At 44.1% G+C, this 15963-nt stretch overlaps 1 protein-coding gene across 1 annotated transcript in view; it reads left to right on the forward strand.

The window, feature by feature from the left end:
* DDX10 (DEAD-box helicase 10) overlaps positions 1-1073 on the forward strand; it is a 192216-nt gene extending 191143 nt beyond the window's left edge. Inside the window, exon 18 of the mRNA XM_055702317.1 lies at positions 375-1073. Coding sequence (XP_055558292.1) covers positions 375-576 — 202 coding nt within the window. The 3' untranslated portion in view covers positions 577-1073. The remainder of the gene's footprint in view (positions 1-374) is intronic.
* Positions 1074-15963: the final 14890 nt, after the last annotated feature.

A 15963-nucleotide genomic window follows, 5' to 3' on the forward strand; every position in this document is an offset into this window, starting at 1 on the left:
TTATTTTTGTCCAATATTTATTTTAGACAGGATCTTGAATGCATGTAAAGGTCCACCGACACATCACTAAATCAGTTTTGTCAAGTTGTCAGTCAGTCTATAAGGCAGCAAATAATTAGATAAGACTGATAGCAATATCTTGATATACTGTAATCAATTAAGACAGCAGAACATCCACCATCACCTCGGCCTAAAAGCAGTTCTAATTTAGACATTCAGAGTTCATCGGCTTCTATTGCTTTGCCCTTCTGAATTGTAATTTTGTTTGCACTTATCTTGACATAAATTTGCCTTGTTTAAAATGAATTGTTTGATTACATGATTAATATTGATTACCACAGTTGTTAAAAAGACTAATTGATTTGTTTCTGCAGTGAAGTTGAGGAGAGGAGTGGAAAAAAGAAAAGAAGCTGTAACAATAGTACTGCAGCAGAAGAAATGCCGCGGAAAAGAAAGAAGACGAAATTCAGCCAAGAGGAGGAGGAGGAGGAGGACCCCTGTTTGCCATTAGATACTGGGCTTTCTCTGGCAGAGGATGAGGAGCTTGTACTACGTCTGCTCAGCAGTCACAGCTAATTATTTTTCTGCACGTTTTCTTTTCTGGGACATCTCCACAATTTTGTCAGGAGTCTACACAAAATTAATTTGGCATCTGGGCAGCTGGGTACCAGTGGACGTAGATAAATGAGTTCCATGTGCAATGGGATTGCCTTAGATTGCCTCATAGATTATAGACAATATTTAGGTTGATTTATAAGGCTTTCTAAATGAACTTTCCAACCTAAATCCCCAGATGTCATTTTGCAGTAACTCGTTCATAAATTAAAATCTCCCAAGTTTTGAAGCAATTATCTTTTTTTATTTTAATCTTGCTTTAGATAAAAACAGAATGCTCCTGTCTTGACTCTGTCAGGTTTGTTATTTTAAAGGTGTGTGTACTAAAATTATGAAAGAAGAAATACTGTTGGCAGTTCAAATCATATTACTTAAAAATAAACTGCATTTCTTCTTCTGTGTATCATGCACATATTTTAAAAATATTTTAATAAAAATTACTGAAGCCTTGGTGTAAACTTTTGGTGTCTCTTTCAGCTTTGTTAGAAAAGCATTTATTTATCCTCCAGTTATCATTCCTATTCTGTCACTGGTGTTGGGCAATTCAGAAAACCCCTTTAAGAAGCTAAAACTGAATCTTGCATTTGAATCCCATGTGAATTAGAACACAGTGATGGCACAGAAAGGTAGAGCAATACGCTGCCTGTTAAAATTGGTCACAAGGTAGGTTTTGTTGCAGACTTAGAGCTGGAAGTGAGCGCCTTTTTTTTTGTTATGATGAGGAATTCTGTTATTATGAAGATTTTTGTTACAATGAGGAAAAATAATTTATTGTTGAGCATATTTACAAGTTTCATCCCATCAAACCGTGGTTATTTGTTGCAGGTTTTGTGCATGCTCACTGATAACCACTGTGCCTTGATGAACAGCAATAAGACATAGGCTATGTGAGTCGTTTCTTGGGGAAGGGAAGAAGCGGGTATTCTCTCCGAAGCAAAATGAAATATTAATACAATACCAAATTCTTTGTTGTATAAGTAGATTTTCTTCTCTTGCTTGCACCCAAATGCCAGCTATAAGCCAAACTCACCATTGTCTTGCTTGCATTCTTGACTACCCCCTCAAGAATATTGGCATGTTGTTCAGGAAGAAGCATGGTAAACTCTTGCAGGCAATATGGAAAATTAGGAAAACTGCTGAGCATTTTAGACATCTCCAAAACAACCTAGGCAGTGGGAAGGCTGCTGTGCGAGAAAACAAAGGGGAGCAGGAAAATCCAGTGTTTTGTTTGCTGGCACAAGTTTTTTGACAGCAAACAGGCATGTAAGTGATGACTGTCTCAGCAGACCTGTAAAATTTACGTGACAAAATAGAGAGTAAACCACTGAGTAGGTACAAATGCCTGAGGGCTTTCCCCTGTTGCTTCCCTTCAGCAAATCATAAAGTACACATTGTCTCAAAAAGTTTGGTCTTCCCATCACCTATATGAAGGACATATTAAAGTAAATACTCCCTTTTTTTCAGTATCACTTTCCCCATTCTTTTTTGTTACAGGAATCCATCAGCACCAATTCAGTAAGCCTTTCTTCCTCTCCCTGTACCCCATGCTATCTTTTAGCTCAGTTACCCAAAACTGAAAATACACTGCAAATTCTTGTCTCCAAATGTTGCTTCTGCTGTTCTGCCAGCAGACAGGGCATCATAGAAACAGTGTTATAGGCAGAGCACATCCACCATGCGCTCCTTCCTGACAATGTGGAATGAGAAGAAATGACCGGGTTTCACAAACAGCTAAACGTGAAAGATGGGACCTGCCTGGCAGCTGAAGCACAGGGTTGTTTAGTCTGTGGTGCCATGGTGGGCAAAATACTGCGATCTGGAAATAGTATCGCTGATGAATCTGTTAATGAAGAAGGATCTGCTGTGATGCTGTTGTGACTGTGCTTGGGCTCCGTCGTGTGAATGGCTGTAGTGAATGTGATGAGCGGTGTCGGCACGTGTGCCCCTGCGCTGGGATAACAGAGGTCCTGCTCCTGCAGTCATGGAGGAAGGTGGTAAACTTCAGTGCAAGGAGCACCAACAGCAGAAAGCTATTGAGAGATGAGTGGGATGTAGGTGATACTACATACGCTGTTGTATGCATCTTATTCAGAGGTATTCATAGTGTACTTTGGTGATCCTTTGTCTTGTACGTCACCTGATGTAGAAGGTTGGACACAGTTTGTTGAGGCAAGTGAGTAAAAAACCAAAAGATTTCCTGTTTCTTACTGGAATATTGTATTTGTGTGCTGGGATGTGAGGGAAGTATTCTTACCCAGTGAGTAAGACTAAAAAAATATGTATATTGGAAGAGTGTGCTGCATTTCTATTCTTGTGATGTTTTCATTGAAGTAATGAAGTATGAAGTAATTTTTCAAGTGCTCTTTTGTATTTTGGGATAATGGAGTTTCTAATGTACTTGTGTTGTCTGTCACAGAGCCATTGTTTCTCGAATCCTTACAGAGTTTGCCCATCTACTTCAGACGTGGCTGTCCTTGAGGGGATGGTGTGTATCTAGAGCGTGACTCCCACAAGAATGGAGCCTTGTGAAAAAGGAGAGGGAAGGGACTTAAGGCAGATGCTCCATGTGATGAGTGTATCTAAGAACTGTGAACTACTGTGTGTGCTAGAAAGAACAAGGGGGGAAAAAAAAAAAAAGCCAGCATTCAGCATTTTTGTAGATCGGGTTTAAGGGGCTCCTCACCAGCCCTGTTTTTAGCTGTGCTTCTGGAGTAAGAAAAAAAGTGCAAAGCACACAAAATGTGTATTAATCTTAGAAATGTGAGGATTGACTTAACTGAAGGGTGTTTTCCAGGGAGCTCGTTTGCATTTCACACTCGTGGAGCTCTCAACCTGCTGCCAGAAGACCTGGCGTGTGTGTGTGCAGGGCTGATGGGCAGGTGGAGTGGGGCCAGCTGGGGGTGCCACCCATCATCATCCTTTATTCTGGTCCCAGATACAGCATGTGCTGCTGCAGCATCAGAAGAAATCCCAAGCTTTTGCAAGTTTTTACCTCGCATGCATTATAATCCTGGCTTGACGCAGGAGAAACGGAAGTGTGGAAATCCTTTGGCTTGCCTGTAATCAAAGACTTCATTGATGACTTTACATAGTTGAATCCACAAATCCTAAATCACTTCTGATGTAGCAAGAGCAGCTTCCCATTGGCATCTGAACTGCCTTCTGTGCAGGACCCTAACCTTCATGTGTTGTGGTGCCTGGTGCTGTGAGCGCCCTGGGGTGGATTTTGGGCTTCTCGCCCCCATAGGCTGCGGCCCTCCACAAGCAGGAGAGCAAGAGTCCTCTCTGGGGACTCCATTAGTAGCAGTAGCAAGATCTGAGTATGGTGGTGAGTATTTTCAAAGGCCATTGGTGAGGAGAAATCCTGAAATTGCCGAGCAGGAAATCTTGTTTGAAATAATGAATTTTCATATTACTTTGAATTTGTACTTTATATTAACAGTGATTGATTTCCTCTTGCTGCTAGAACGGTTCCAGTGTGTTGATTTATAGCTGGGTATAGTGCTAAAACTAAATCTAGTACATTTAGCTAATTCTGAAGCTATACATCAGGCACTTATATAATGGTATACTTTAGTGGGCTTATATTTAGAGTCAAATTTTCTCTTTGTTGCATACGAAATAATAGAGACATATGTTTACTGGATAGTTTATTACCACCATTTGTTTGAAGCCTCTTTTGGGTGGAAACTGGGAGTCAGGTAAAAGTCATGAGAGCATTGTAGGGTTTGGGTTTTTTAGATTAAGTAGACTGACACAAAATGTGCTAGCTACCAAAGGTGTCCAGCTTGCATATTTTCATGAGGCTTATAAAATGTGTCATTGCAAAGATACTGTTCTGTCTCAGCATCATAGAAATTTCTGTTAAGTGTTCACTTTGCCTTACTGATGCAGCATATTAAATCATGTGAATAGTATAAGAAATCTAGGCTCTAACAGAAATGGTTGCAAATTAATATTTAACATTTAAAATTGTTATTTTTTAAGATATTATATGAATAGAAATGAAAAATAATTTTTATTCCTCCTGTAACTGACTGAGTCCAGCCAGAGCATGCAGTCGTGCGTCCTGCTGTCTGGCCAAACTCGTAGAGAGAGAGAAATGCCTGAAGCAAACCATTAAAAACCAGAGAGCTGTGGTACAGAACATACAATTCAGACTATAAAAAATAGTACAAGATCTGAAGATACTTAAGTGACCCTGTGGGTTTCTATAATCCTGGATGCGTGTGATTAAACTGATAGAAAACAAAAGAAGAAAATGTCTCTTAGTAAAGGTTGCAAACGGGTATTTTTCCTTATCGTACTGCTCTCTAGTTTGACCTGATTAATGCTTATTTATTGTGAGAGACTGACTGTGCCTTGTAGCAGGGTTGGTAAGCTGCGGGAGGCTGCTGCTGCAGAAATGGCCACTGTGGTTTAGGATGCTGCTGCTGCTGCTTTTATGCTGGAGGTCGCTGCCCTACGCCGTAGCTGTCCTCTGACTAATAACCTGAGGTTTAAATGAAGCTGGTTGGTTCTTTCCTGATACAGATGAATCCTTACACCATCCATTTCGCTAACTGGGCAGAGGGCTGGTAACAGGCAGCTGAAGGACAGTAACACTTTCTTGTGCAGCAGCTGCTTTTGCTGTTAATCTGATGGGGACCTCGAGCAGGGCGTAGCCAATTCTTGCACCCAGCGTGCTTCAAGCTAGACAATTCAGAACACATCTTAACTGCAAGTGAAATACAATTTCCAATCAATAGTTTTAGTAAGAAAAGACTATTACCTTCACTTTTGGACCATATTTCATTAGATTTCTTTGTTTTATTGCTCTCTTCTCTAGTGTTTGCAGCTCCTCTGAATTTAGTCTCATCCTTTCAGATTAATGTTTTATTCTCAGAAGGTTCTGCAAGTTTTTATCTTTAAAAGGTAGAACTAGATGCCAGAAAATTGCATTGCTGTCGTCTTTGTAAATCATAAAAATTGCTATCAAGGCTTTAGTCTGTACCATGACAACACTTCTATAATGAAGTACTCCCCAAACTTCAAAGGCAAATGAGTCAATCAAAAACATCAACGCATTAGAAAGCTAATGCAGGAGAAGATTCTTTTCAGACCTGTTAGGAGGTATTGCTGTGATTAAATGCATAGAGAGAAGTTGATCTGTTCCAAGAATGCCTTGTGCTTTTCCTATTTTTGTCCATGTCTGGTCAGGAGCCATTTTTCACAAAGAAAAACATTCATCAGATTCAGTCATGTAAAAATGATTGCTTAAATTACACTGGGCTATCAGCTAGTGGATTTACCTAGGAGTGGAATCTCTTGGGTAGATGCTATCTGTAAGTTTTGCATATCATCTGAGATGTGTTTTGACTATAAAATACGGATAAGTTTAATTAAACTAAATTAGTTTTGTCATGCAGTCTTTTAAATCCTTTTTGAGTTGAGAAGTAGCCATACTGAGATTTCAGGTGCATCAAGAGGAAACTAATGAGCATTGTTCTCCTGATCACATGCGTGATCCTGGAGGAAGGTAGTATTGCTGGTTGTGGCCTCTCCAGGGCTACTGAAGTCCTCTCTGTCACGCACAGCATGTCCCTCTGATGCTAAACCGAAGCTGTTACAAAAGAGCCACGTGTAAGTACAGGCTGTAAATTGAACTTGCAGTTACCAGTGTTGATGTGCTTGAGCTTATCACAGTTACGGTGAAATGGAATCTCGGTCAATTTTTTGCAAGTCCATCATACAGACATTGTGCTGCACTCCATATGGAAGTGAAACAGTTCCTCTGATCTCTATGTTTAATGGCCGTACTGGTGTGATCCTTCCCACCAACTGCATTTGATTACACTGAAGTGCAGCTTGTTTTTATTCCATGAGCTCAGTGAAAGCTAATGAAGATAGCTTAGGAACTGAATTTAAGTTTGCTGGTCACAACAAATCTCTTAACAAATTGCATTTCAGTAGGTTACAGGTTTTTTATGTCACTGTCCTGAGCACAGTTTTTATTTATTTGGGGATGTTCCCAGGCCTTTGTGGAAAACACTGGAATTTGTTTTGTGTAAGAGGACCTTCTGTTACCCTTCCCAATAATTTAGGTCTTTACCTTTTAACAAACACTCAGTGTCTGTACAACACTAACCTGATTGGTTTTGGCTGAAATGGTCATTAGTGAGTGCAGGGAAATGCTGTGACTTCAGTAAATGATTTGGTGTCATCCCATACGAAATCGCACGCTCAAATGACTGCATTCATGTTGCAGATGGATCCTGTTCCTGGAAGGGAAACCAGATGTGCTGCTTGCAATTCCCAGGTCATGATAAATGGCACAATTCCTACATGGATGCTGCTAAACCTGCCCTCAGTGGTCCTGACCCGCAGGGATGGTTATGTGATGGGGACCTGGGACACAGTTAACAAACAATGGTACACAACCAGTGAGGTTACGGTGAGCACCAAATATCCCATTTTGCTCTTACACTGTCTGAAACACACAGAGCAGCGCACAAGCCCTGTTCTTTCCCCAAGCAACCAAGAATGATATTTTTCTTTATCTGACAAATTTTAGTCTTCCTCTGTAAATCTCTCCATCCTACATCAGGAAAATAAGAACGTCCGGTAGCCCTGCGGCAGCTATCAAGTTTGTCTTTGGCACCATCTTGCCAAAACCTTCCCTCCCCTGTCACAGGGCAGAAACAGTCCCTAGCAGAAGCACAGGGCTCTGGCTGACTTGCCTTGGCAAACCTGTGTGCTGCAACGTAAGGCAGTAACAAGGTGACATGAGGATGTCAGCTGTCAGGGGCTGGACCAGGAGCTTTCTTTCAAGCCTAAATCCTCACTGACAACTTTTTTTTTCTCTTTTTTTTAACTCCATAAATTTGTTTTCTTAATCTTACACCTAGCAGAAAGCCAGTGGAGTGGATTGCAAGGGATCGGCGTGCAGGGGAAGCTGAGTGTGCAGGGGAAAGCCTCCACTGCTGCCTTCCCTCAGGCTGTGCTCTCGTCCAGCATCTGCTCTGTGGCTGTGGCTGCTGGGGTAGATGGTCTGTGACCCACGCAGCTGTTCAGTCATCTTTATAAAGATGAGTTCTCCAGCATAAGGAAACAAGTGCGCTGGGTAGGATGAAGAGCTTGCATTTCTTAAATATATCTAAGAATGCGCTAATCTAGTTCCTTGTCTAGTGACTAATTAAGCCCATTTACTCTTTCTGCCTCTTCTTGTAGATGCTGATACACTTTCTGCAAAATGATTTGCTTCTTCAGCGCTTAATTTCAGCATAAACAATACCAAGCTGTTAGTGATGCAGAATTGCCTGGCTAAAAGAGCAGCTCTCCTCCAGAAACGTGCCAAATAAAAGCAAGGGAGGGTAAAATTCTGCATTAAGCTCTCTTATTCTCCCCCACCGACTTTATCCTGTTAAGCATCTGAAGTTCTTGGTTCTATCCTCTAGTTCATGTGGTGGAAGCGAAGGACGGAAATGCAGGACTTGGCCACCTTCAGACTGCTGCAAACCCCCTCTGCCCAGGGCTGAGCAGCTGCCACAATCCCCCCCAGGGTGGGACCTGGATAGCAGCATCGCTCCGCTAAGGGACGATGTCTAAGCCCCTAACATTGGGGTCTGCCGCGGTGTGGGGTCTGCATGGAGACACATGGCACAGAAATATAGCAAGTGCTGGGAGACCCTTGGCAGGACAAGGAGTAAAAACCACCATGGACAGCAAAGACAAAAGGGGTGAGACACTGGGGTGGGAGGTGGCCAGTGTCTCCTGCCTACTGTAGTCTGGCTGGGCCCCTCAGAGGTGGCTTGGGGAGGTTTGGCCTTGGGGAAATGTTCTCTACTGGCCATCAGCGGCTGTCTGCTCTGGATGTTCCTGTCCTGCAGGTGCAGCCATGGGGAACAGGCATATGCAATTGTCCCCCAGGGCTGCCACGGTGGCCAGTGTTGTCAATGCAGTCACTTCATTTTTTCCTGAAATTTGGTCAGCTCCTCTCTGGTTATTTGACAAGTGTGATTAGCCAACTATGCCATTTTGCAAGACTGTATGCTTAATATAAGCTCTTTCATTGCATTAGCTACTCATAATTATTTTGAATGTTAAAAATATGACTCTCTCTGCGATAACGTAAGGTCTTAGACATTTAACAACAATTCACACTCACATTTCTGGTGGGTAATATTCAATATCTCACCTAAATGTTCTCCTCTGTATTGTAAATATTCGTAATTTTTCCCATCCACTCCTGACTGCCTGCACAGACACTGAAATTTTCTTTCTGTCACTCAAGTCATAAAGCATTAAGTGGGGCAGTTTTTCTCAACTAAGTGAAAATATGAGCTTGTCTATTTAGCTCTGCAGAGATGTTAGCATCCATTCTGCGTTCAGTTAATGTATGTGACTGCAGCAGCCACAGATTCTGCAGGAACAAGTAACACCACAAAATCATGTGCTGAATGTTTTATTAGGGAAATACAAAGCTCAGTGTCTGATCCCCTATGATAAATCATCTAAAATACCCTCCCTCCTCTGCTTTCAGCCCCTACCTCCCCCTTTCCTAGTCTGCTGTGTCTTACTGTGCATTGCCACCTATTTGACAGGCAGTACCTGCTGTGGAGCAGCCCAGCAAAACATCTGCGGTCCCCCCACAGTGAGGGGCCAGCAGCGGTCTGAGGGCTGGCAGGGAGCTGGTGTTGGCCTGTCTGCCACCGTGGTGGCGGCTGTGCCCTGCCTGTCGCAGCGGTCTCTGTAACGCCTGTTGTGTTCCTGCGAGTTGTCTCATCTCCTGCTACAGCATCCCAGCACCAACACCTCCACTGGCTAGCTGGGCAGCCAGGGCTAGCTGGGCAGCCAGGCCCAGCAGGCAGACTGTTCACCCACTGCAGCACCTATTTACAGCCGCCCTGACCTCTCTTGGCTGTCTGGTTTTGATCCCAGAGCAACTGCCGTGCCCACTCCAAGCACAGCCCTCAAAGCCGGGCTGAGAGGTCTCCCTGAGGATGACCGGAGCCATGCAGGGCAAAGGATGGTGCTGCAAAGCTCCGGCAGTGCTCCCATATATGTGTGTCTGGGTGAGGTTGATCTTTCCTGAAATGTGAGGTTGCTGACTCCTAGGTCAGAGTCAGGGTACTCTCACCAGAGGCAGGGCTTCCCCCACATTAGTCCTTGTGTACTTCAAGGTCAGAGTCTGTGTCCAGGAAGCTCTCATGGACCATCTGCACAGTGTTAATTGGCTATCTGTGGACAGTGTCTTCGGTTATCTGTGCATTTATTTTATAACTACTTTGCAGATTTGTCATGGTTCACATGTGCTTGAAGTGAGGAACATGTCACCTCTGCACTGCCAGCTCTCACTGCTGCCCATTACATGTGACCTCTGAAAAGTGTGTAACGTTCAGCGAAGCAGAGGGTAACGAGTGAAGGAGCAGGTATGCTCCCTAACACTCAGCATCCCCTCCAGTGGGACCACTGTCCTCGGGTGGTCTCTGATCCACTGTGATAACTGTTCAGAAAACATCCTGATTTTATTTCGCAGGTCTGGAGTGCATCCCTAGTGCAACAGGTGCCGTCTGGACAAGTGATGCCCCACATGGATGCTGAGCCTTCTGGTCAAGCGTTGAGAAAATGATACAAGTTCTTAAAAGGCTGATGTTATGCACAGTGTAAGAAAGATTACAGTGAATGGAAATGAACAACGACCGACTTGGAGAAAGAGGAGAAATTTTTCACTTTACTGAAAATGCTGCATCAAGTTGCCACATCATTAAGAAAGCCACGATCATGATCAGATTAGTGGATGATTACCCTATAAAGAGCAACTTTAGTGTTATGTATGAACAGTAATGAAAATCTGTCTAGCATGGCTCATTTCAATTAAAAATAGGTGTTTCAGCTGCCGTTTGCTGGTCTGGGATTCAGCTGCAGCTAATGAAAGTGCACGGTCTCTGCTGAGGGTTTTAAGGATCCTGTTTTGCAGCATGTTACACTTGTTTTCTGAGTAGGTTGATGATTTTGATGACCCCAGGTGAATGCTGAGCCAGCAGCAGAGCTAGGAAGAGAACGTGGGTCTTTGATGCAATGGTCTTTCCCCACAGGTGCCTCTGGCTCTTGTTCCAAAAGGAGACACCAAGTCTGTTGTGTGCCTTAGGAGAGCCTGCTGTTAATCTTCTCTCGTGCACATCAGTGCCTGAAGAACGCCTGGCATCAACCCACTACCCTCATTTGAAAATGGCAGAATGAACGAGGACCTCTCTGTGTATTTATTATAGTGCTTTAAGTACCGCTTGAAGCATCTAAAAGTCACTGGGTCAACTCTTTGAAATGTTTGGCACTTTCTGTGCCTCAAGGTCAGCAATAAACGCCCTGCTGATTTGTTAAGAGCAGAGGTAGCCTCAGGGCTGATGCTTCTGAAAAAAGCTCCATTTTCGACCCCAGCTCCAGGGAAATGATCCCCCAGCTTTTGACCTGTCACCTGTGCTCATGCAGAGCAGCACTTACTGGTTGGAACTGCGTTCAAGGACCTATATTTAGCCAAAACTTGTGAAAAGAGCCAGTGAGACTGTCTCGGGGACAGCTTTGGAGAACTGCTGTTGCTTTCCAGGCAGTGGTTCAGTTGTATCGGCAATGGTGGGGAGGCCCAGATGGAGGGGAGAGCAGGATTTCAGCTACTGATGTCACCTTAAGTGTGGCTATTGGGTTTCTTAAAAAGCCCAAGTAGGTAATCCCTGCATGGGAGGCGGGAGGGAGGAGAGGTTGGTAACAAGGCTTTGGGAGAGCCTTTTTCTTGCTCAGTTTTCTTGCAAAGACACAGTCAGGAGAGTGAACCCAGCCAAGAAAAAGGGGCTGACCATGACCCTGCAGAGCTTAACTGTGTGTGGGGCTGGAAGGGGGAGGGCTGGATGCCCAGGTCTTGGAGGGAGGAAGGGTGAAACAGATGCACGTTTCACTGGTGGCCTGGTGAGGGAGGAGTCCTGACCATGTTCTGCTGCTGTGGTGAGCTGGGACGAGGGACGAGGTCCGCTCCAGTCTAGTGCTATAATGCACATTGTCCTTCAAAATCCCAGTTTCTCCTAGCTTTACTGGTCTGTCAATGGACTCTTGCTCATTTCTACCTTCCCCTGAGGCCTTTCCCATCCTGAAAGGAGGAAGCTGCCAGGGCTTTTCAGCAACACCAGTGCTGAAGCACAATTACACCACCACCCTTGCATGTGGACAGGGAGTTGGGGTTGTCTCCTTGCTCCTTGGCTTTCTCCAGGCAGCTGACGTTTTTGGAGAACATGACTGCAGATGCACCAGCACATAAGCATGGCAGGATCAGGAGCATTTAAAGCTGTTACAGTCATGGTGGCGGTTTTTCCCCTTCCAGTACAGGGTGCCCATCTACGGGCAGTAACCTCAGAGCTAAGAGCCATGGGAAACCACCGGTGGAGTTCTGCAAGAGTGTGTCAGGGCTGCTCTGCTCTCGTTGCTGGAGGTGTGCGGCACTGCTGCATTGTGGAGACCTGCCCTGTCTCACCAGCGATGGTGGGGCTCGCTCTGTCTGTCTGCCTGCCTATCTATCATCTGTCTTCAAAAAGATGATGCGGGATGTGGAAGCCGGGCTGATGGTGATGTGGCTAGCTGGGACACTTGGGGAAATGTGTTATTTGCTTGTACAACAAATCCTCTGTCTTTTTGGCTTTCAAAAGCATCAGCTGATGAGGGATGGGGTTTGTGGGGCTGCTTTCAGCATAGCTGAGCCCAGTCCGGAGGGGACATGTGGCCATTTCAGTGAGACAAAGCGTGCACAAGTGACACACTGGGCAAGATTGTGCTACAGCCTTTTACTGCCCTCTGGGAGGCTACCTGTGCTGTCCCAGAAAATGCCGTGGTTGATCTATAAGAAAAAGCATTTTTGTTGACTTTAGACCACTTGAAATTTTTTCTCTATGGCTTATCAAGAAAAATATACTACCCAAACCAAATTCTGCTTTAAGACTTCTCTGTTTAATCTGGTGTCCTGAGCAGCCGCATCAGCCAGGTGGCGGTGGGCTGTGCGAGGGCTATCGGGCAGAAAATGGTGCTCTGTGTCAGCTGTTGCGCTGGGAGGTAAGCGTGCTCAGGTCAGGCTGTGTGCTGAGATGCTTTTGAGTTTCTTATAGCTTTGCAAGAATTAGGCAATAATCAGCCGCTGACAAAAATAAATCTGTAAATTAGCAAGGACAACACTAATTGCTTTCTCGTCACTTGATTGGTGGCCTTGCTAAAGGGTTTTCTGAATTTGGTGGAGAAATGATTTTTAAAGGAGGGAAAAGTACTTGGCTGTTTTCTGGCACGCTTTGACTGTAACTGTACATGTGGAAATGAAACTGCAAAGGTGACTGGTTAATTTTACCAGCCTGTACTTTTTGTTTAGGAACAGTTTCTGTATCTGTTATTCTTTCAGGATTTTGCACTTGATACATATGCAATTCAACTGCAGAAGTAATTACACAGAACCACCAAGGGGTTATAATTCATTGTAATGTTAAAAATGAGAAGCTATTCAAAGGTGCCCTATATTCAGGAGAGAAAACAGAAAGTTCCTTTGTCTATAAAGCAGATTTGATCATGGTCTGAAAATATTCAAGGCAGGACCTTGCTCTGGAGCTATTGTAGGCAATGGCAATATGCATTAGCATTGAACGTAGCCTCTGAGCTCACTCCAAGTTCATTTTGCTTTCTCTCCTGAAGCAAACAAGAGGTTTGTCATTGAAGTTGGTGGCTGGCAAGACGAGGATGCAGAAACTCTTGGAATAAGACGAGGGATTGATTTTTGCATCTGCAAAACCTGAGCTCAGATGTGAAAAACCCATCCTGATCCCTGCTCTGGCACTGGTCTTAATTATTGTTTATTAAACCTAAGAGAGGCTCTGCCAAAAAGAAGACATGGATGCAGGCAGGCTGTTTCTGAGCCCGTCCTCCACCTAGGAGAAATGTGCAGAGCAGGTGGCACCAGTGGCCGTGTCCCCAGAGGAGTATTTCCAGCCTCTGAGGAGCAGCCTGGGAGGAAGGTCCATTTAGAAAGACAAAGGGACAAACCCTGCTTGCCTGAACCAAGAGACTTCTGTGTTGTCCCTTCCCTGTCCAGAAATGTAGCTGGTGGCTACCAGCATTGCCCCAATGGAGCTGTGTCAGTTTAGAGCAGCTGCGGGCTTGTCTGCTCAGTACGTGAATGCAAAACATGAGCAAAAACCTGGAGTCTTCAGTGCAGGAGATGCAGGGACTGGAAACCAAAACAGATGGGTATTGCCTGGGAGCGGGGGCAGGTGGGGAAGGGGATGCCCTGTAGTGGATGATGGGCTTTGAGTACTGTGAATCCCTCTGGTTCGTGGTGATCTGTGGTGTTATTGCCCTGCCTGCGAGCTTGCTGCTGCTTCTCAGTGTATATTCAAACACTTCATACTAATGATCATTTATTGCGAGCAGTAATGCAAATGTGTTCTCACCAGTGATATGAGAAATCTGCCTTTGTCTCAGCTTTTCTTCTGGTTTGACAAGTGCTTTATAGCAGGCGATAACAGACCCTGACACAGCTGAGACGCTCTTGTAGCATTTTGTACCTCTGTCAGTTTAGCTGAGCTGATTCACAATCCATTTTAGGGCTGATGAGAGATTTTCCCAGGATTTTCCTTTCGTGTGTAGCAGTATTTCTGTGAGATGTTTTCATGGGGCAGCAACCTCTTATTTGATTCCCAGTCGTGTGTCCTGGGCAGTGTTGTTCTGAAAGCAAGGCTCTCCTATGCTGGAGCTCACATCTGCTTTCCAGGGGCACAGGCATCCCCCGGCATCACGCAGCAAAACTTGGGTTGTTCCTTATTATGGAAAAGACTCAAACTGAGTCTCATTTTGAGGCATAAGAGCAGAAAACCTGCTTCAAGGAGTTTCAGCTGCTGCTCAGATGGCCATGAAATGCATGGGGCTTCTAAAGAAGTGAACATTAATAGCTACTCTCATCAGAAATACGATATAGTGGAGGGATTGAGGGCAAATGCAAATTTTTGTTATTTTGGGTGGGTTTTTTTCTAGTATTGCATACAGATTTCCTTGGCACCAAGGTAACACTAGGAGATAACTCCTCAGAAGTGTAAGGATGGCTTTGCCATGTAATGCATAACTTGAAGCTCAGGACTGGGATTAGCTACGTTAGTGGTATTGCTGCTGTTATACAAGCGTCATTTCTCTGCAATGAGAAGAACCAGAAAGAAGCTTGCAGCTGTTGAAAAATGTTGATTGAACATATACACCTGGCTTTGTTTGGGTTTGGGTCTTCTTCAGAGTTGATAATATTTATTTTATGGTCCCATTAAAATTGCCATATTGTTCATTTGCCAGGAAAATAAATTGGTGGATATTTCATATTATCCAGTTGTATTGATCTTCTAGAAGCTGATGGGATGACAACTTTTATCATTGGACAGCAGATTAACACTTTAATTGATATATTCTGAAAGCTAATAGAGGCCAGCTGGATTCCTTGTGGGAATAATATTTATTTTTGATGTTGACAAAGTGCTCCACAGCACAAGTCATATGGTGTGATTTAACAGTGATTAAAACTTGGCTGCAGACATAGACAACTTGAGGAAACCGCCAAGCAGCCGAGACTGGAAAGAGTGAAGACCTAGACGTGTATAATTACTTTGTGCTCTGTCACATACACACGTCTCTGTCTGTCAGTGAAATATCTAGAGAACGACTGCAACACTTCAATTTTTCACTGTCAATCACCCTCTAACCAGCACAGACGTGTGCGTGTGTGTGCCATGTGCAACCTTGTTTAGAAACGCTCTGGAGAAGAGGTTATCGAGATCGCACAGATAAGTACAGGTGAGTCAGGAAACCTCACATCTTCCACCTGTGGTATCTTATGGTGCAGCTTCTCTGATGTAATCATGCTTCTTGCCTTATATATAACAACCATTTTTTCCCATAACTCATGTTTCCCATTTCCCATGCGCATGCTTCCCACTGTTCACAGGGGAGAGGAAGAGGGAATGACATGGGGACCCTGTCTCCATGAAAACCCTCTGGTGAGCGCACAGGGACAGTTAGTTCAGGTATAGCCATCTCATCAGAGGGATCCCACCACTAATTTTTTGCTGTCTGATCTTTTATAGATCTGTCTCCCAATTTGCCATAAAGAATTATCTTTCCAAACTTCCTCCAGTGCTTTGAATGACTCCGGCAAAGATTTCCCTGTGTTTTCAGTTTATACATTTGATTTTTTGTTGTATTTCTCTAGGAGGGAAATGTTCATGATGACAAGGTTAAAGGATTTCATTGAAAATTGCAGGTGAGCTTTACCCACAGCACATCTGTTCTGCAAAGAGCGAAGTGGAGCAGCCC

This window comes from Falco cherrug, chromosome 2 (genome assembly GCF_023634085.1).
Source record: "Falco cherrug isolate bFalChe1 chromosome 2, bFalChe1.pri, whole genome shotgun sequence".
Lineage (NCBI taxonomy): Eukaryota > Metazoa > Chordata > Aves > Falconiformes > Falconidae > Falco > Falco cherrug.